Raw genomic sequence first — 20,569 nt, 5'->3', positions numbered from 1 at the left:
TATCAAAATAAAGAGACAAGGCCTTGATTCCTTGTGAGAAGTAAAAACTATCAGCCAATGCAGCAAGCACTTTGATTTGGTTTCTTTGAAAATTAACTAACTAATATGTCTCACTTCAACACACGCCGAAATTAAGTATATCCTGTGTAAATATCTTTCCGAGTCATGACTTTCAACAAAGAGTGAGAAATACGAGTCTCACCGGCTTTAGTTGCCCGAGTTGTGTTTACATTGTGTTTTAGTCAAAGACTAGAGAAAAGAAGAACAACAGGGCCTACTCAACTGCTTATTCGGATGAAGTTATGAGATAACCAAAGTGGGCTAACATTAGCATGCTAATACATTAATGCAGGGCAGAGGTGATTGCAGCTCGAGCAAAGAGCAATTTTGTCCACCGCTTAAATGTATGTAATTATGATGCATTCTAATGAATAACTCTTTAGTGTGAACACGAGTGGGGAGAGGTTAGTGGTGTGTCGCTGGAGGAGATCGGAGGGCTCAGAGTAGCGGTGGTGTCGCCAAGCAGTCATTTGGTTTGGCTCAATGCTGGTGATAAAGGGTGACACACTGGATTACACATTCTTCCTTTTAACAAGTCAAACTAGCTTGCCCCATTTGCTGATATTTTTACTAGCATCAGGCCTTTTTTTCCGCTTTTTATAGCATGAAATAAGATTTTTATTTGGACTGTGAGATGATTGAGGCTTATGATAAGTGTAATTAGATATGTTTGGCTAAATATTTCACAAATACATTTGCTTAGTTTTGAGTTTTTGCAGTTGATGTTTAGTTTAAAGAGCGGGCTAGTTATTTATATGTAGGGTTGTACGAGACGCTTGTCAATTTGTGCCTATTAATTTCCCCCAAATAAAAGAAAATTCAAGTTGAAAACAACTTTGGGGTAGATTTATGCTACTTTTCGTGCTTTACTTTTGCAGTCCTGTTCAGTCTGCTGTTTCAAGTTTCAATACATTTCGCCTTTAATGTGAATGTCGCTGAGGCATGGGGGGCCGAAGCGTTCCCCCTCTGTAACTTACAGAGGCATAGTCACACAGGCGTTACAGAGACAGTATCAGCTGAGCAAACAGGGGGGAAGCAGCGCTGTGCGTTTGTGCATGTCTGACTGTGTCGTTATAGAGAGCTCACGCTGTGCTTCGCTCCACAACAAATGTAAACTCAATATGAACTTACAAAGAGGTGGTGACGGCTGAGCTTAGTTAACACGCATTTGCAGAAGCGCAGTCTAAAAAGGACTCCTGTTTTTTTTTGTTTTTTTTTTTGCTCTACTTCAGTACACCACTAATCATTTATGCTTGTTTCATGGACAGAATTGGTTTGTATCGATGGTAGGTTTGGTAGAAGGTTGGTAGAAAATGTCAGTGCTAACTGGGACCCAAATTGTAAACAGGAGATATTATTCAAGTATTGATCTTTTTAGAAACAGCCCTAAAATAGGACCCCCTCCATGAAACATGTTTCCTTTCAAGTTTTGTTTTTTTTATAAAGTTTTTGCTCCTTGCTAACACCTGTTATTAGCATGCTGGCTGAATCAGTAGGTCTGTTGTCCTGAAGGTATAAAAATGTTTGGCTAAAATAATCTAAACTACACTGGGCTTTTCTATTCTCACACACAATTATTTAACACTTGGCGGCAGGTTAAGAAAAACTCCTGTATGTTGTTTTCTTCCAGATCAGACATTACGTTTGAATAGTTTCTTAACATAAATATATGTAAAGAATCTTTACATCTTTACAACATTAGACGGGCTGTAACTGGACATGTAGTGGTCGAGGATGTAGGGCAGATACATTTCCATAGTTGCATAATCAAAGAGGTTCTTTCCAATACCCTCCTCTATACTTTCTTCAAACAATATCAGACAAACATTACTCTGCAGAGCATTTTTACTTATAACTTATATATTTCTGTGGGGATCATTAAAAAACAGCGTAAAAAAAATGGAACAATCAGACCATGTTTAGACAAACATGTAAGTCATCACTGGGTACCAAAGGTTTCGCAAATGTCAAAGGTTTGAGGAGTTTCACTAGCAGCGCTGCACGTGGCAGGAGTCTGATTCCCCTTCAGACCTCGCTCATTCAATGGGATCAGGCAGAGCGAAAAGATAAACCGTCCTGCTGTGGAGAGTCTGCGTTTAAGCGAGAGAGCCGTCTCTGAGGAAGACACCGCAGACTTTAGGGACACAAATCTAACTTCCCTTAAAGCCAGGGGGACCAACAGGATAATCACAGTCATCAAAATTCCTATGACCTTGTTGAGTGTTTGTTAGGCTTTCTTAAGTGTGACTTGTTGCGACCTTTGGTACATGTTCAGTGGGTTCATTTGTGCAAGGCCAGATCAGTCGGTCATGGGATGAGCGACAAGAGCATTTAAAAAGGGAGCAGACAGTCTGTGGCCCTTCTAGAAAGGCCAGTGTAGGTCCTCGAAGTCCCCCGATTGACCCATGTTTACATCCGTCTCCAGCAAACTCATAATGACCGCCATGGCTGCCTCATCGCTGCTGAAGCTGCTCAGGCCTGGCACCACCATGTTGTCCAAGTCCAGCTGGGACGACTCACCTGAGTGGAACAGAGCGTGTACATTTTAGAAACTATCTGCAATCATAAATCTTTTCATTACTTGTTTACGATCAAACCGTTTACAGAACAGTCCTCAGCAGCTTTATTGTCCAAGTTCAATAACTCAGTGCTCAGTCGGAATGAGATGCTTACAATGCTGTCATTTAAAAAAAATTAGAGTGAGAGATTTAAAATCATACGTTTATAATAATAATTTATACTTTATTAATTCGGTTTACACTCTGTCTAATGAACATGAACACACACATAGGCCGAGATACACACTCATGCACAAATAGGATCCTAGTGACATGCATTAATGGAGAGGTCAGAGTGAGGGGGCTGCCCACAGCGAGCGGTTTTGGGGTTTGGTGCCTTGCTCAAGGGCACCTCAGCAGTGCTCAGGAAGTGGACTGGCACCTCTCCAGCTATTAAACCAATTTCCGGACTTGGTCCATGAACCGGCGACCCTCGGCTTCCCAACCCAAGTCCCTACAGACTGAGCTACTGCCACCCAGGGGAAGGATCAGGACATAGTTTACAAGAATGAAGTCACACAACGATGACATCAGAACCCTCAAAGTATTTTCCTCTACCACAAAAAAATAACTCCCTTGTTCAAAAATGCAACAGTGTCTTGAAGCATCTTTTCAGAGTCCTGATACGTATATCAGCGTAATGTTGATGTGCCAAAAGGTTAAGTATTCCCTTATATTTGAAACCTTCACTGAAATATAACTTCACAAGATGCTCCACGTTCCCTGATTGTCCGTACAGTTGGCTGCTGCTCCTCTGATATGACACTGAAATAACAACTTTATTCTCGCACATTTTAGAGTTTATTCTGGTAAATGTATGACTTTAACTTTAATAATGAGTTTATACATCCCATATTTCAGAGTCCAGACATGGAAAACTTTACGGAAAGAAGCAGCTACTGATGATAAAAGATGAATCTTGATTCCTAACCTCCTCTAAAATCTTGTAGCGATTTGACTGATCTAAAAAAAGATTGTGCGATGAAAAAAGGTTTTCAAACTCAAAAATCGGCCAGTACCTGCACTTTCAGATGTTCCACTGCTCACGCCGGCTCCTGTCACTGAGTCGGAGAGGGACAGTGATGAACTGCCTGCTGCCTCGTCTCTGCTGGACACCTGAAACAAGTCGAGTAATGTTAAACCAGCGCACAGCGCCTGATGTTTCACCTTCCTGTGTAATTAAGCTCAGTCGCTGTTTTCATCTGCATGTCATCAGTAAAGCACGTCTTCCATTTTAATGAGGCTAAAAACTTCAACAGACGAATGAGAGGAAACTACAACTCATATCTGAATTTTCTCTAACGTATGATAAGATGACATGACATGTAATAAGAGCATGTCAAATTAATGTGATAACAGACTGCAAACTAATCATTCAGTCCTGACCTGCTTTTGTGTTTTGTGTCTCAATCACCATCCTGTCAACAATGATTTGCTCGAAATTATGATATTTATGACTCGCTTACTCTAATTTGCATATTGATGAAGCACACTATGAACGCATGTGCAAGACCAAATGAGGAAGAGATCAGAGGTACTTCTCTGAGCTTTAAATGTGCTGTGATGATAAAGAGCTCACTCACACTCCTGCTGGTTTGAGGAGAAACCTGTGGACATTTCTCCTGGGACGCTCCAAACGGACTGGAAGCGCCGCTTGATGGAGAGGAGTTCACCCTGATCAGAAACAAAAATACCACAATGAAAAAAAATTCTTACGGTCATGTGTACAGTCCAATATCTTGATCTAAACCTTTTATTTGCCCCGCTCCTACTCATAACCGAGTGTGAGAGAGTACACCACTAACCTGTAAGAGTCGACCAGTTCATTTGCAATTTGGGTCCCTATACTGCCTGCGTATATCATCGTCCCCACGCTGCTGGAAAGGCCAGGAATTATGGGTATTTGTTTCGTGTCTTCTGTGGAGAGAAGACAATAAAATCGAGTTAAATATTCTAAAAAGAAATCACAGAGAAAATAAAGGCCTGAATGAATACACGGTGTATTTCTTACCGGGAGCTGCTTTTGAGCTGCCAGCTTCTTCTTCTTTTGTTTGACTAGGCCCCCTGTTGGTGAAAGTGAGTATTAATGCTGCTTTGTATCATGTTTAACATGAAATCACAAGTGAAGAAGACAAATGTAAGACTTCTTTTCCTCTGTTCGTAACAATGCATCTGTACTCTCAATCAAACCTTCAAACATAACTCGACACTTACGGGACGACCTTGTTTGAAGACACGATAAACTCAACTTCTTTGGTCCATGGGTTGGTGAAAGTAAACCACTGACTTTGGAGATAAACATAGGGGCCATATTTTGTTTTGAACTTGTAGCACCGTGTCTCAATCTTCCCTTTGCTGCGAAGTGCTGCCAAAAGATAAGACACAAGTGTTATCATGGAGTCGCTTAAAGCCACTTCCTCAGACAGCACTTCTTCTGAGCTCTTCTCATCTCAACTCTACTTAGAGGTGAATCAGACGTGGCTGCTTTGCTTCATCACCTTGCCTGTGTTTCTCTGCGAGGTGCTGCAGGTCGTCCTGGTGGAAGTACTCGTAACACGAGGTGCCGAGAACTTCCTGCGGCAAATAACCAATGACAGTCGTTGCTCTGTGGGCGAGAAAAGGTGACGAGAGAGTTAGGAGATTCTTTCTTTCTTTTCTGTCTTTTTCATGTTCTCTCAGGATTGTGCGGGTTAAAATACACGGATGGATTAAAGAGTCTCTCTCTCACATGTAAAGTTCAGCAGTCACACATGTAAGAAATGCGATAAAATGATACACTATACTTGTCGTCTGAAATTACTTCCCAATGAATGAGAAGGGTTTTTCAAATGATGCCATCAAGACGCACAGCTCCTTCTGAGAAACAATGGCAAAGACAGAAAGGGTTATCTTCACTGTCAGCTCGTGAAACTCACGCTTCGGGAGTCCTGCTCACCAAGACACGTCCCACCGGTGAGACGCACCGGACTCGTGACAGAGAGAGAAAGAGGGAAAATTGTACAGACGGACAGATGGAGAACTGGGAGTAGTCACCGTTGGTCTATGAAGGTGAACTTGCCGTCGATGGCACAGCGGGTGACGAACTCGGCGGGCTTGACGTTGACGTCTTTGGGGGGCTGATGGGACGAGTGCGAGAGGAGGCGGCACACGGTCATCAGGCAGGTCAGGTTTGAGGTTTCCTTGTCAGCGTCTTCCTCCGAGTCCTGCTGGCTGCTTGGCCAACTGCGCATGTATCCAGTACAGTGGAGGGTGCAGTATCTGCTAGTGTCTGTGGGCACAAAAACAAGTCGTTTCTAACAAAGTAATATTGATTAATCGGGCGTGCTGTAAAATCACACACACTGCGAGCAACGCTATAACGAAAGAGCAATTTGGGTAAATCAGCTGTCCTGTCAGCGGACCTCATCTAACCAACGACACAGCACTTCTCCATTTCCAGCCTATCATCGCTCAGCTCCCCCTTTAAATATGATTCTCTCTCTGCCCTCGTTCCTTCACGCTGGTGTTCGTGCGTCCCTAGGTAGAGTCGTAGTCTCTCAAACTGGAAGGTCGAGGGTTCGATCCCCAGCTCCTGCGAGCAACATGTGTCCCTTGGGCAAGACACTCAACCCCGATGTGCTCCGTCAGGGTTTCTGCTCCTGTGGTCGCTAATTGCCCCACGAGGATAAATAAAGCTAAAAGAAAAAGTCACATATTCACTGAAATAAATAGTTTTCTTAACATCACTTGTGTCTCCTGATTGAACTGGCGCTATAAAAATAATAATTGATTGATGTAAATGTCACACTAAAAACATTTCATATTTTAGCCATGTGGATTTGTCAAGTCCGACATTTCTGATTAATATCAGCCACATGCACCTCACAAGTCCAGATACAAATCAGACAGCATGTTGGCTCAACACAACAACCAACCAGTGAGCAACGCGTCCTGTCTGAGCAAACAAACATCTCTCACTGACGTAAAATAAGATAGAACTGAACTGACCCTCCTGTTAGGTTGTTACAGCAGTTTAAAATATATGTTGATGAGCAACAGAGGAGACATTTACAGTAAATCAAAAGAAGAAGAAAGATTGTACAGTAAATATATATATATATATATATATATATATATATAAATGTTTGCAGTCACTGGAGGAAAGATGTTTTCCCCCCTTAAGAAGCAGTAATAAGAAAGTTGGATTTCCATGGTGATGATGAACTTTCAAACAACCTCATTACAGCTTTACAAGCAGTTGAAGGGAGTCATAAGAAACACACACCCACTACCATCCACCTGTCCACCAGCTCTAGATCAGATAATTCCCTCTTCGGCGGGTCAGGGAGGGAATCGTTTACCACTGTTATCTTTTCCATGAGCTACCCTATCGCTGACCTCATTGCCTAGAAACACATCCTGAATATCTCGTGAATCTTTCAGGAAACATCCTCGATCGTCCTCGTCTGTTCGGGCCAAAGAGCTGTGTGCTTCCAGGACCCGACCTGGCTGTATACAAGGCTCAGCCCGAAGGAATAACTCAGTCTGGCAGTTTACTGTCAACTGAACAAACTAAAGTGCTCTAAAGAGGGAAAGGTCAAAAATAATCCCTGATGGCAAACAGCACTGATCCACAGGTTCAGTGTGTCTGAGAGCCTCGGTGTGTTTCTCCTCCTTTCGTTAGAAGCTGTGTATCACGTTTCTGTAATGATCTGTTGATCTGCAGAGAACACATGTTGCTCCTCCAGTATGTTCGAAAACATACTATTGAGAAACAGCCTCCGAGGTGCTCCATATTCTGGATTAAAACCCATTTCAGACAGAAAGAGACCACGTAGTCTTCAGTCAACCCTTTATGACTCGTGTCGCGTCGCCTCGAGCGTCACATCCCATCCATCTGTTTTAAATATTTACCGGGCTAAAAACCAGGACACTGCATTTATCAACATACCCAGATCTGATTGGAAGTCAACGTTTCCATCTGCTCCATTACTACGTGAGCATATCAGCAGACGTGCATCCATATGTGATCATTATATTCACAACCATTCCCCAAGTCATTTCCTCGGGACCATGATTTATGAATCTCGTAAACTTTTTTTTCCTGTGATGAAAAGTTAATCTCGAGTCGTTTCCCCGGGATCTCGGCATCTTTAAAACGAGATCAAGAAGTCGGTTTTGTCTCATTGTCTCGAAATAAAGCGTTGACATGTCGGTAACTTAAGCCTATTTCTGTGGGTGTTGTGGGCTTTTAAAAGCCTGGGAAGGCCACGATAAAGAAGTTGTGATCTCGAGAAAACAGCTGTAAGTTACTGGTTAACAAGGGAAAACATGATGGTATTTCAGTTGTTTTGTAGATATCTGCTAAAGTGGGGGTTGGCTGTCCCACATTATAGCGATGGAGCACAAACCATCAAACTCTTCAAACTATAGATAATGGAGTGCCAATCAATTGGCTCAAGCGATGGCTGAAATGCAATATTAGATTTCAGCATGTCGAACACTTTTAAACTCCATAAAAGCTGACCTGACAAACTTTGTTGTTTTTAATTAGCCCTTCTATTCACCTGGCTTCAGTCCAGTGAATGACCCAATTTGATCACCAATCCAACCATTTTTTTAAACAACAAATCCGCTCATTTACCTAAAAAGACAGCCTTACTTAGTTTAACCGCTTAAGTTTGTCCAACAAGATCATCTCGTGTCAGGATATGTCTTTTGCTCCTCCTTTGCCTTCATGTGATGTCTTTCCGTTTGGATGCTTCTAATACGAAGACACCTTCGTTTAGGTCCATCCCAACACACAACAGATTTTTTTCTGGCAATGTTTTTATCCTTTGCAAACAGACAGAAGTGGTGCTAATTCTCTTCACACATTTTAGCCTCCAGTATGGTTGGGGCTTAATTACTCTCTTTCTCTGTAAGGATTCACATCAGAGCCCACCTTTCTTTTTGGAAGTACTCGGCAGTAAATGTTTGTCCTCGTGCTTCCCCGCCACCCGGCTGTACTTCATCCGGCAGAAGAAGGACCTCCGGGCTCCACTGGTCAGATTGGACGGTCTGGCTGGGGTATCTGTCTGGAGCTGAACCCCAGCTGCACACGGAGAAACATTGATTCATGTCAACATGCTTCAATTCTAATTTCCGCTTCCTTGTTGCTCTTCCACAGACAGCATACGTTGTTTTTACTCAAAGCTGACACGTAGCAGACTTACTGGCAGCATCGATGAGGCGTTGGCGAGGGTAGGGCTCTGATGACGCCAGCTGCTCCTTCACCTTACTGATGTCTTTGTGGTGGATGAAATCAAACAAGCTCTGTCCAGTCAGCTCCAACTGTGATGACAAAATGACAAACATCCATTTATTTGTCGCTTCAGGTCACATGATTTAATTCAAATACATTTTCTCAATTTCATTTAATAAACAGTTCTGATAGCCATACAGCTCACAATTATTATAGTTTAAGAGTTCATTCTGACGTGGCTGGGAAGTGCACAACAAACTTATTACAAAGCTTGAGACCAAAAAGCATTTTTGAAAAACACTTTTGCATTTTATAAAACAAACTTATGAAAACACGTTTACTCAAATCAAAATAAATTGACATTTTAGACAAAAACTGGCAAGATGCAAAACACTTTTTACAAACACTGAGACAAGTTTACAAGTGGTAGAATATTTGTACTCGTCCCACAACAAATTTACCAACAACAGAATTCTCGCCAGAAAGAAAACGTACCAAATTCAGGAAGTGACAAGAAAAAGACACAAGGCAATCTGCATTGTGCCCAAGCACGCTGCACCCCTAAAGTTCAGTTTGTTTGACTCGTGTGAATGCTCCGATTCGTACACTTCATTGGCCATGGCACGCTTTGAAGAGGTTCACTTCTGCGTGGTATAGTTCACGAACGAGCACAGGCACAGAAACACAAAGTGGACAGACTTCATTATGGAGCGTGTTCTCGCTGTATCTGATGAAAATGACTTATAATAAGCCACAGAGTCTGAGGACGCTGGTGACGCAGCCTCATGTATGGAGCCTACAGTCCTTAACAAGGGCAGCCTGGTGTCAAATCTGAGTTTCTGCCTCTGTCTACTTTCCTATCCCTCCAATAAAGGCACAAAAAGCCCAAAAATAAATAAACCAAATAAGCCACAAAGTCATTAAAGTAGCTGTGATGATCTCTGTGTTGTTCTCCGATGTTGCCCCACAGACATTGAGTCGGATTTCTTTTCAAGCTTTTGTCTCTCATCTCCCTAATCTCCATTCATCTCTTCTTCTGTCTCAAAGCTGAGGAATGTGGACAAGAATGCAGGGCAGCTGTGGTGCCAAACACGTAAAAAAAAGTAATTAAAGCAAAAATGCCGCCCCTACAGAAAAACACACAAGCAAGCTGATAAACTTCATTATTACGTTTCGCAAACAGTCTAATGGCGCCTTCATTAGAGCCTCAGTAAAATATTTCATGTGTTTTTGGTTCTCATTAAATCCACTGACTCGCACAGATTTGCGTCCTCAACAACCATTCATGTGAAGTTCACAAAGTTGTAAATATCTGTTTCCTCAACCATGAACCAATGAGGTGCATACTGCACACATGTTCATGTTGAGAGCAGATGAAGTTCGGACACAAAGGGCACAAACACAAGGCGTTACACTCTTAAGTTCCCCACTCTACCACACGTCTTTTATTTTGAAGGCACAACTCAGGTGTGCAATAACAGATGTTCTATTTGTTTGGTGGCAGCAGAAATAAAACAGGTTAAGATGTTTTAAGTGTCAATTTTGTTAGTTTTTAAACTCCACTACATTGATTTCACTTTTTATTCCATCACATTTTTAGGAAAATCTTTTCGTCCTACAGCTACTCCACGCTAACGGAGAAAAATGGAATTTGAGGTCATGTGTTTAGTATATTAGTCATCTTACGGAGCAGGATGTCCACAACTTTTCTAAACATTTAAATATGATAAAAACAACCGAATGAGTGTGTGTTGTAGATGCGATACACACCCGTTTAAAGTTGAGGATCTTGGACACAGACTCGGAGATGAACAGGATTTTCGCCCGGTCACAACTAACAACTAATAGGAAACCATCTGCAGCCTGGTAGAAACACAAAAAGAGCAAAAGACATCAATAAACCAATTCAGATAGAGCGCATAACGAAGTGTGAGGTTTCAAAGGCCAGCACTCACACTAAGCAGAAGGTGCCTGAGGTAATCATGAGGCAGGATGGAAGGCTTGCAGGTGGTGTCTGTAAAGGCGCTGCTCGTCCCCGCTGAAAACACGACAAGTAAGAGTTATTCGACTGAACAGAAATGATGTCATAGACGTTTTTAAAATCACCAGGTGGGTCACCTTTGAGGGCTTTCAGGTGTTGCACAGCCTTTCGCAGCACAGTGAGTTTGTCAAGTTTTCGAGCCATGGGCTGACAGGCGGGGATCATGGTTGAAAGCTCGTCGATGAGGTTGTTCATTTTATCCCTCCGCCGCTTCTCGATCTGGCTGTGAGGCTCCCTGTAGGCCCAGTCAGACACTCAATACCACGAGAGTTTACAACATTACAGAGAATTTACCTATAACTTAAAGACATAGATGGTGATGAAAAAAATACTACCTGAAGCATTTCATTTTGACTTGAGTATCCTCTCCTTCAGATCTGCTTAGAAAAAAAAGATTCATAACGTTACTCTTCCCCAAAACTCTCATCAAATACAGTCCTGACTTTGATGACAGTGCCAGATATGGACATTTTAGCTTTTTTATTTGTATTTCCACTGTCACAAGTGGAGATTGGTGCCAAAAACATTGATCCGTATTGTCCTACTTTTCTGTTTGGGTGCTGAGCGGACCGATCCGACAGAATCGGAGAAAGAATCGTCACTTCCCGTGCAACAGTTTTAATCGTGGAAGAGAACAAAAAAGCACCAGGTTTAAATATCCCACGGTTGTGAACGGAGACATGTTTCAAGGCTGTTATTCTATCTTATTTTTTTGAGAACACTTTTTTTCCCGAGACTTGCACTGCGCACGTAGACGGCCTCGGAGAAGAGCGCTAATTAAAAGCTAACTACATTACTCTAAACTGATTTCCCTGCACGTCTCATTCTCCATATCACCACTTCTTCCTCATGCTACCCATAAAAAATGACAAGCAGGTTAGAGATGAAGCAAGATAAGAGATGAATGAAAAAACATATTGACTATCGTATCAGATTGTATCCTATCAAAGCGTCTTGGAACGTATCATATGTGGCATGTTAACCTGCAATCCCCACCCCTCAGTAAGACAGTGTGTGAGATCATTGAAGAGGTCAGTGTACCTGCTGAGCTCATCCTCCATTTGGAAGTCAAGGCTCTGCCTATAAAACAAATGATAGCATGTTATTAAAAGAGACAGCAGAATATATGCTTAGTCAAGTATCGCACAGATTTATACTTAATAAAATAAAGCATTTTAAAAGGGTTAGTTTTTCTTCACAAACAACAAACTACTCCTCTTACCGTACATTGGGGTCGGACCTGTCCTCCACATCTCCCTTTCGTTTCCTTGGCAGCTCGACAGCTGGCAGCGAGGATCCGGCTTGACTCGGACCTTCCTCCTCTGCAGCGGGATCTGATACGCGAAAACAACCATCACAGGGAGGTGAGTGACTGAGAACAAATACATCGAAGCTTCAAGTCTCTGGCTGTTAGTGGGGCCTTTCAGAAAGGTTTTATGAGTCATATTTAGAGATTTTATGTCACATTGCTCCGTTTGGTTTGATTATCATATCGAGAAGGTCCTCAAATAAACTTTTCATGAAGAAACACGTGGGTAAGAATCAAGTTTGTATGGAGTACAAAGGGCCACTTTTTTAAGCTGCAATAAAAACAACAATGGTTTCTTTGTTTTGTTTTAATTGGTTCACTACAAATAGAAGTGATTCACTACGTAGGAGAATCGAATATTTCAACAAGAATGAGGAAAGCAACATCTGAGTTTTATAACAGAAGATTAAAATGCACAAATGAAGGCTGCACCTTCTTCTGTTTGTCAAACATTTTATGATCCTCTTTTAAGAGATGGAAACAATAGACAGTGGTGAGAGCTACCTGATTTACTTCCACCTAGAAAAAAAAACTGTTCCAGGTACATCCTTGTCTGTTGCTGTAATGACATTTATTCTTTCACCCTGACTCTGTAAAATAGTCAACTGTCACTTTGATGAAGAGAAGGAAAAGTCAAATGAGGAAATGAAGTCATTCAGAGTCTATGGAAGTATATGAACCTGATAGATTTATTTTCATACAGGTTTTAAATTTGGATAAATCCATCTCGGTTTGAATTCTTTTCTCAGATTGTTTTCATGATGCTCATCTAAATGTTCAGTTTCCAAACACACTGATTCCATTAAACATCCGTTTATGATCATTCCTAACAATAAGGCACTATTTTAACTTTTTGGTTACATTAAGTTTAATTTAGATTATTCGGGCCTTACTTTGCTTACAAAGATTTGGACTCCAAACTATCATGTAGACCGTCTCATGATTCTTGGCATATTACTGAGATTTGGTTTTTGAAGCACGAATCTGAAACTATTTTTGTTTTTAAAAAACACGATTTTTCTTCAAACAATGAGGGTGATTCATAACTGTCTTTGTAATGGTGGTTAAGTTTTAAATGGCTGACATCTCAGGAATGTCCTTCTTACTGTGGAAAAAAGAAAGACATATGGCACTTTAAACGCTGACTCATGGCAACCAAAAACATTTGAGAGCGAGACTGCCAGAATTCTTCTCTTTCGTATATTTAGTACACACACACACACACACACACACACACACACACACACACACACACACACACACACACACACACACACACACACACACACACACACACACACACACACACACACACACACACACACACACACACACACACACACACACACACACACACACACACACACACACACACACACACACACACACACACACACACACACACACACACACACACACACACACACACACACACACACACACACACACACACACACACACACACACACACACACACACACACACACACACACACACACACACACACACACACACACACACACGCCTTGGCTCGGCCCTACTATGAAGTCATCTGTTTCCAGGCGGACTCCCCGAGCACTTTCCAAAGGTTGCCACTACAGGGCGCTAAACCTCCAGCTATTCATGGCAATTGGCAGTTTAACCAGCACGTGAGAGTAAATGGGGTTTGGGCTCTCATCTTACCTAACCTTATATAATGCGGTAACACTGACCTACTTCCCTCTCAGGACTCCCATACTTTAAAGTGTGACATCTTTTTTTTTTTCAGTGGGAAAAAGTGTTGTTAAAAGTGAACACAGCTGACTGACCCATATTCTCCTGCTTTGAAAAGTAAATGATAATAAAAGTGTGTTTTTCATTATTAACCCAGATTTTCTGCTGGTTAAAAGGACGAGCTCCATCAATAAACAGAGAGTGAAGCAGGCGCAATTTAAATGTCTACCTTGAACTTTTGCACCGTGAAACATGAGTAGCACTAGTGAAGCGGTTCCTGAAAAGAGAGCTAGAAATAGACTCAATAGAGGCGACAATCTGAAGGGTCACGGTGACCTTTTCAAACGCTCACATATAAACAAAGCATAAAACTTAAAAACAGACATAACTTTTAAATCGCAACCAGTAAACGAGTGACTTTTAATGACGCTGATATCGTTTTCTTTCATATCTTCGTACGAGTTCAAGGGTCATCGCAGAGAGAAAACTGGAACGTGAGAGGACTCTCCCTTCTACACCGACACAACCAGCAATGCTACCCAACATGCTACGTCATCACACACATCTTCCTGTTTCCTTATTATCCAGGACATTTTCCCCATGCATGGGGCAACCTTGTATACCATGCCAGCTGACCATCTGAAACGTGCCAATCTAGGAAGCTGGAAGCAACAGTGCTCGCTTTATGTGACGGTGAGACCACGTCACATTTTTGAGACACGCCCGAGCCAAAAGGCTGCTGCCGTGCCCAGTGCTGACGAAAGGCCAAGCCCGGAGGGCAGCAGATGACAAACCTCATTATAGAAACCTAGAAGCATAGACCACCTCCTATATAGATGCACGGGAGTGTGATAAACTCAATAAGAACATGAGTACACGATATGCACGATATGACCTAAATCAGTCTCTATGGGCTGAACATTTCCCAACAAGTGAACATGACATTATACTTGAATAACTTCAAGGTATTTGGTCGTTCAAAGTAGATTTTAGGGGACCTGATTGGGATATATAGTTTAGACTTTTAGCCAGAAAACTCAAGCAGAACACAAGTTAACAGAAACAAAACGGTTGATAATTGTGAAACAGAAAGACAACTTCACAGCAGAGACACCACGGAGGAAAGAAGAAAAAAAAAAAAAAGAAAGAACAGAAATGCATAAAATATGTTGAAGCATACGCTAATCTCCAACTAGATTTGACACGCTTTAACATTTCTGGCAGAAATATCAGAGACGGCTTATTGTTTTACATTCCTTTGCTCAAGCTCAAAGCGCAGGCAAAAAAAAAAGAAGAAAAAATTCCACGAAAGCACAGAGCAGTTATGGTTCCTCCGAAAGGGAGGGAGCCAAGCAATGCGAGGAAAACAAACGTCACGAGAGGTGAGCGGTGAATGTTAAGCGGAGTGTTCAGACCGCATAAATTACAGTGACAGTCTGCGCCAAACAGCCAGAAGATAAATCTGGATACAAGCTGGGGTTATGGACTGTTTGTGCTCAAATATGACTTTGTTTTCTTTATTTGAAGGACGAGAACCAAATGCAGAGGAAAGTATGTTTTAAAGTAAAACACTGTCAAATGTTTATGAGGGTTTGAATCCGTATTAAGCGAGTCTGAAATTCCCCTTTCTCACGGTAGCAGAGGATGTTTAACGCTAAAGTTACGAAGCTGATAACAAAAACATGAATTCTGTAGGTAGAAAAGAAACATTGACGAACATAATTTGACAACATTACAAGAACTTCTTGGGGTTTCTAAGAGGTTTATGTCGGTTTTATCTTCAGTGTTTATGTAGAACATGCTTCTTATTGTAGCTAACATCATATTACCAAACTTCCCCCAATGAAAGATCAATAAAGTTTGATCTTATTACAGACACTGTAACACTTTTCTAAAAACAGCAGTCGTTTATGTTCCCTTTAAAAAGTCTTTAAAACAAACTCCATCATGCATGCGTGTTAATTGTGTGTGTGTGTGTGTGTGTGTGTGTGTGTGTGTGTGTGTGTGTGTATAATGATTGTTTATGATGAGCTAATAATTTTTATTACCAAGTTATTGGTGGTTACTGCACATTGATGTTTAATGTCATATTCAAACTTTAAAATGAGTAAACGTCATAATCATTTAAACTATATGAATAACTGAAGTATTTAAAGACTTCATAGAATATCGTATAAACTGCTTGTATGGTGTTTAACTTATCATACAATCGTCCAAACTTATGTTTGTCTTGTGTTTTCTTCACCTTTTTGGAGGGCATAGACTGCCATTTGTTGGTGTGACAGAAGCACAAGAGTTTCCTTTATTTATGTTTTACACTGCAGAAAACATCTTTCCAGTTTGAACATCTGAATGAGTTTTCGGTCATATTTCAGTCACACGTGGGTTTTAAAGCGTTAGGATTTACTTTGAGTCTGTTAGTTAACCTTGCTTATTTAAATGAGTTTTAATAACCAGAAACATTGGTTGTGTGATTGGTGGGAAACAGTGGCATAACACTGTAATCTTTGGATAAGGAGCTTATTTCTTGAAAGGTCATGTCAGTAAAATTCTTTGTGCACATTTTAAATGTACTACTTTGCAATGTGAGTGTTGAGGAGAACATGGTGACTGAGGGATTCAAATAATTCACACAATAAACACAAACCTTTCACCCAGTTTGATGAGTTGTTGCGTTATCCACGCTGGCCCAAATGCAGCGACTAAATGCATCTGTCCTACATTTATCCTATTCAATAAAATCTGTTCTTAGAAAAAAGAAAAGAAATCGTCCACAATGCACACACAGTTGAGTGGACAACCAAACAGTGCAGACGTGAGCGGAGCATCTCACCATCGTCATCTGACATCCTCTCAGCCTTTCATGTCGCTGATGTTTAGCATTCATCACCTTTGACTCAGACAGACATGCCTGCGTATTGTTTTTCAAATGATTAATAGTCTATGTTCATATAACTAGCCTTCTATGCAGAATACTTCAGACGCCTGCACACAAAAGCACTTCCCTCTTGTTCATATTCAAAGCCGGAAGGCTGTATCAAGGCCACAGTTTTTAAGAGCCATCAACGGCATCAGGGCCGCTCCCCTTTCCAGATTTATGAATCCATTAGTGCTCCACGTTCAAACGGATAATGTGTACAATGGATATAAACACTGATTTCCTGCGTCTAGACCTTTTTTTAATTTAGCCTGACAAACTCCGATAACTCATTTTGACCTCCTCATAGTTCCATGTACGATAAGCCGGACTGTTATCCGGACTGCAAGAGTGCAAGTTGTGGTTTATTTGCTTGAGCGTTAACTCTGATTATTAGTTATATTCCTTGTTTGGGGATTTAATAATCTGGTCCCTAAAATGCAAACTAGTCACATTTATGAGGACGCTTTTTTAACTGTAGTATATTTCAACATTTACAGCAGAAATGTTGGAACTTGGAAAATACGTCAAAGAAAAACTTTAATCCAACAACGACAGCCACAACACAACAAAGGAGAATGAAAAGGACACCCCGGAGAAGCTCGTAAGCTTTTAGATGGAGGCACAACACCAAAGAAAAACAACAAACAACACTTTAGTCCCTAAACATAACATTAGTCAGTAATTATATCAACAGTTTGTCAAGTTTAATGCCTCAACAGTAAAGCACCTCAGGGCTCCAAAAGAGAATGGTAGACTATGAGCCATCCATTGGGCATCAGGGTCAGTCCATGCCTGGACATAGCAAGCCAAACAACAAGCATGACGAAACAAGCAAACATGCTACAGCCAACAGTATACCAGCAACTCTGGTAAAGTCAACTTCATCCACATGGTTTCTTAGTAAGCTAGCATACTGCTCCTGACAGCCTGCTAACTTCTGACTGACTCTCCCTCATAGCAGCAGTATCTTCAGGCTGTCCGCTCTTCTTCAGACATCAGAAAGAGGGATAAAACAGGCTTTGTGAAACATGGTGGTCTTTGCTTATTGATTAATTGATTATAATGTTAAAGGAGTTCTAGTCGCAGCTAACAGCTAACTAATTTAGGAGCATAATCAAACGGTAATTAAACTTCTGGAACGTAAAGAAATAAGAGAAACCTGTCCTTTCAGTGTGCAGATCAACAATACGTACCATGATGTCACAGAAATCAACTTTACCACAAAACAGCACAAAATACCCATAACGGGAAAATAGAGCCAAGAAATAATTCAAAACAATGAGGAAGGGATAACAAATTGATACAAATGACTGTCATTTTCTTCAGTTCACCACATCCTTTAAACTGTGCCACCATCTCCCAATCCCCACAGCAAATACTCATTATTTCTAGCAGCAATAGGTGAAAGATAGTTGACAATTGCAAAAGAGTATCTGGATTTGTTCCTCGTGATGAAAGATTTTTGATTTAATCTTTATCAGCATGTATTATTTTCTCCCTTTTATGACCAATAAATATGGTTATGTTATGATGAGTGTTATTCTAATTACGTTTTCATGTAAGTTTATGCTACTTATTTTCCAAGATATAATAGTTGCTATTGGCTTCTTGTAATCACGTGTTGGTGTGAGTGTGAAAGAAACCAAAAACACCTGTTGTGCTATCAGTAGTTTTAATTTTGTATAGAAAAAATGTTCTTCTGAAGAGACTGAAAATAAAAAAGACAACCTATGTCAGAGGAAGTTTGTTATTTTATGAATAAATTTTAGTTCACAGGATACTACTGAAAATAACTTGAGGGCATGTTTGCCAACTAAACTATAAAAGGGCTTTCCGGTGAAAGCATGTTTCAACATTGTGTTTTAAAATAATTAGTTAAAGTAATTGACCATTTACATTAGATGTGTGTTATTGTTAGCGTATATCTAATAACTGAAATTGAAAAACAAGTACCTGAAAGCATTTGTTCTGAATTCACCTCTTTGAAATTCAGACAGAAATACCACAGCATTCAGCCTGGATCTCCTCTCCTGTCCTGGGCAGCCCATGCAGACAATGCAATGTCAATTTTGCGATTTGAATTTTTGGATCTGAATTTGATTAGTCGACTCTGAGCAACCTGAATCTTACAAATTAAGAGCAACCTGAATCTTAAAAATTTAAATTCTGTAATCTAGACTTTTTGGATGTAAATTTCAAAGATATGAATTTGGAACAAAAAGCCGAAATTCAGATACAAAAATGTTAAATATCCTACTTTAATGTTATAAATTCAGTGGTGTTTAAATAATACTAAATATTTAATGGCTGTTCAAATTCAAATAATAGCCGACATAGTTGTAGTTTTTCTTGGTGTGGTTTGTAAGCGACCGGGAGCGACGACCTCCCTCTGCTGCTCCGTGAAGGCAGCGCTGCTCTACTGATCCACTGACCCAGATTTGAAGATGCTGCACGAGAGAGAGCCACTGGGCAAACCTCGTGAAACCACGTGACTGAATTAAGCCTCCTTTGCTGAAGGTTAGGAAATGTAAAATAAAAAACGTTGGCGTGTTAGGGAAGGATGTTGGAAACTGAAAAAAAAAAAAAAAAAAAAAGGAGAACACGGCGTGATAAAAACAATGTTTGTTAAGTTTAAAGGAACGTAGTCGTCATGGATACAGCAGTCACGTGGTCCCGTGAGAGCGTTCCCTCCCGAAAACTGAACAAAAAGCTTCCCCCCTTCGCGCGCGTCCCGCCGCCGCCGCCGGAGACGAGCACGTAAAAAACGGAATAATGAATGGACAGGCTTCCACCGGCAAGACCGTTCACCGGCTGCCAATTAACATTTTCGGAGGATTAAGACAGCGGGGAGGTCGGTGCGGCAAACAGGCCCTAGAAACGCGTTACTTCCGCTCGGCTGTAGTCCTTACAGAAGTAAGTGGTCGCCGTATTTTCACAGCATATAAATGCCTCCGAAAAGTTAAAATTACTGAAACCACCAGTAAATAGCAACTGTTTACAGCCGGGGTCGCTATCTGCCAATTAACTTTTTATTAAAGTACTTTATCAGCTTAATTTTTCACCAAGCCGAAGGATGGACCCCCCCCAAAAAAAAAAAAAAATTAAAAAAAATATATATTGAGAACGCAATTCAGAAATGACCTGAATTAAACACAATAATAAATGACTTCAACCCCCTCAAATAACCTAAAGTCTTACCTGCTTGCCCGACCGCCATCCCGTCAGAGCCGCCCTCCGACATACCTGCAGGCTGGAGCCGGTGTGAAGGCTACGGAGCACCGCGGCGCATGTGGAGCCACCAGCTGTAGTAGTAACGGAGAGGAGAGGAGGGAGCTGCAGACAGGAGAGCCGGCTGTTGTATAATTGACTTCATTTTTTTTGCCTCCTCCTCCTCCCGTAGTTTTTTTTTTCGACAAAGGAGGGAGGAGGGGTATAGAAACGTGAGGGATGTGTAAGACCGGAACACCCATGTCCTTTAGGATAGTATGGAAAAAGAGGGGAGAGTTCACACTTGTCTCCTCCTTTCCTTTCCTTTCGTCGCCTTTTTCGATTCATTCATGCCAGATTTTACTCGACGGAAAAAAAATGGCTTTTCAGTGTCCATTCATTTCAGCTCGTCTCACTCATGAATCAGCATCCACTTTATTTAAAATCCCAAATTAAGCAACTCATACTCACGTTTTCTACATGTCATCTTACAACAGCTACATAAGGCATAACTTTGTAAAATAAACAAAGATTTAAA

The 20,569-nt window shown here is 41.1% G+C and overlaps 1 protein-coding gene across 1 annotated transcript; it reads right to left on the bottom strand.

Moving 5' to 3' along the window:
- Nucleotides 1-1,273: 1,273 nt before the first annotated feature.
- On the bottom strand, nt 1,274-20,212 carry LOC306817590 (basic helix-loop-helix ARNT-like protein 2). The gene is given in 19 exon segments (XM_079334601.1): nt 1,274-2,580; nt 3,638-3,734; nt 4,202-4,292; nt 4,424-4,535; nt 4,630-4,682; nt 4,833-4,983; nt 5,117-5,223; nt 5,652-5,886; nt 8,542-8,691; nt 8,813-8,930; nt 10,612-10,704; nt 10,797-10,879; nt 10,960-11,117; nt 11,218-11,259; nt 11,924-11,962; nt 12,105-12,216; nt 20,023-20,088; nt 20,091-20,161; nt 20,163-20,212. Coding segments are annotated over 19 exon segments (1,971 nt in total). The 5' UTR covers nt 20,198-20,212; the 3' UTR covers nt 1,274-2,422.
- Nucleotides 20,213-20,569: the final 357 nt, after the last annotated feature.

The sequence above is a fragment of the Symphodus melops genome (genome assembly GCF_947650265.1).
Source record: "Symphodus melops genome assembly, chromosome: 22".
In the NCBI taxonomy this organism is placed as follows: Eukaryota; Metazoa; Chordata; class Actinopteri; order Labriformes; family Labridae; genus Symphodus; species Symphodus melops.
Note: the sequence above shows the minus strand (reverse complement) of the source record. Positions and strands in the feature narration are given on the sequence as shown.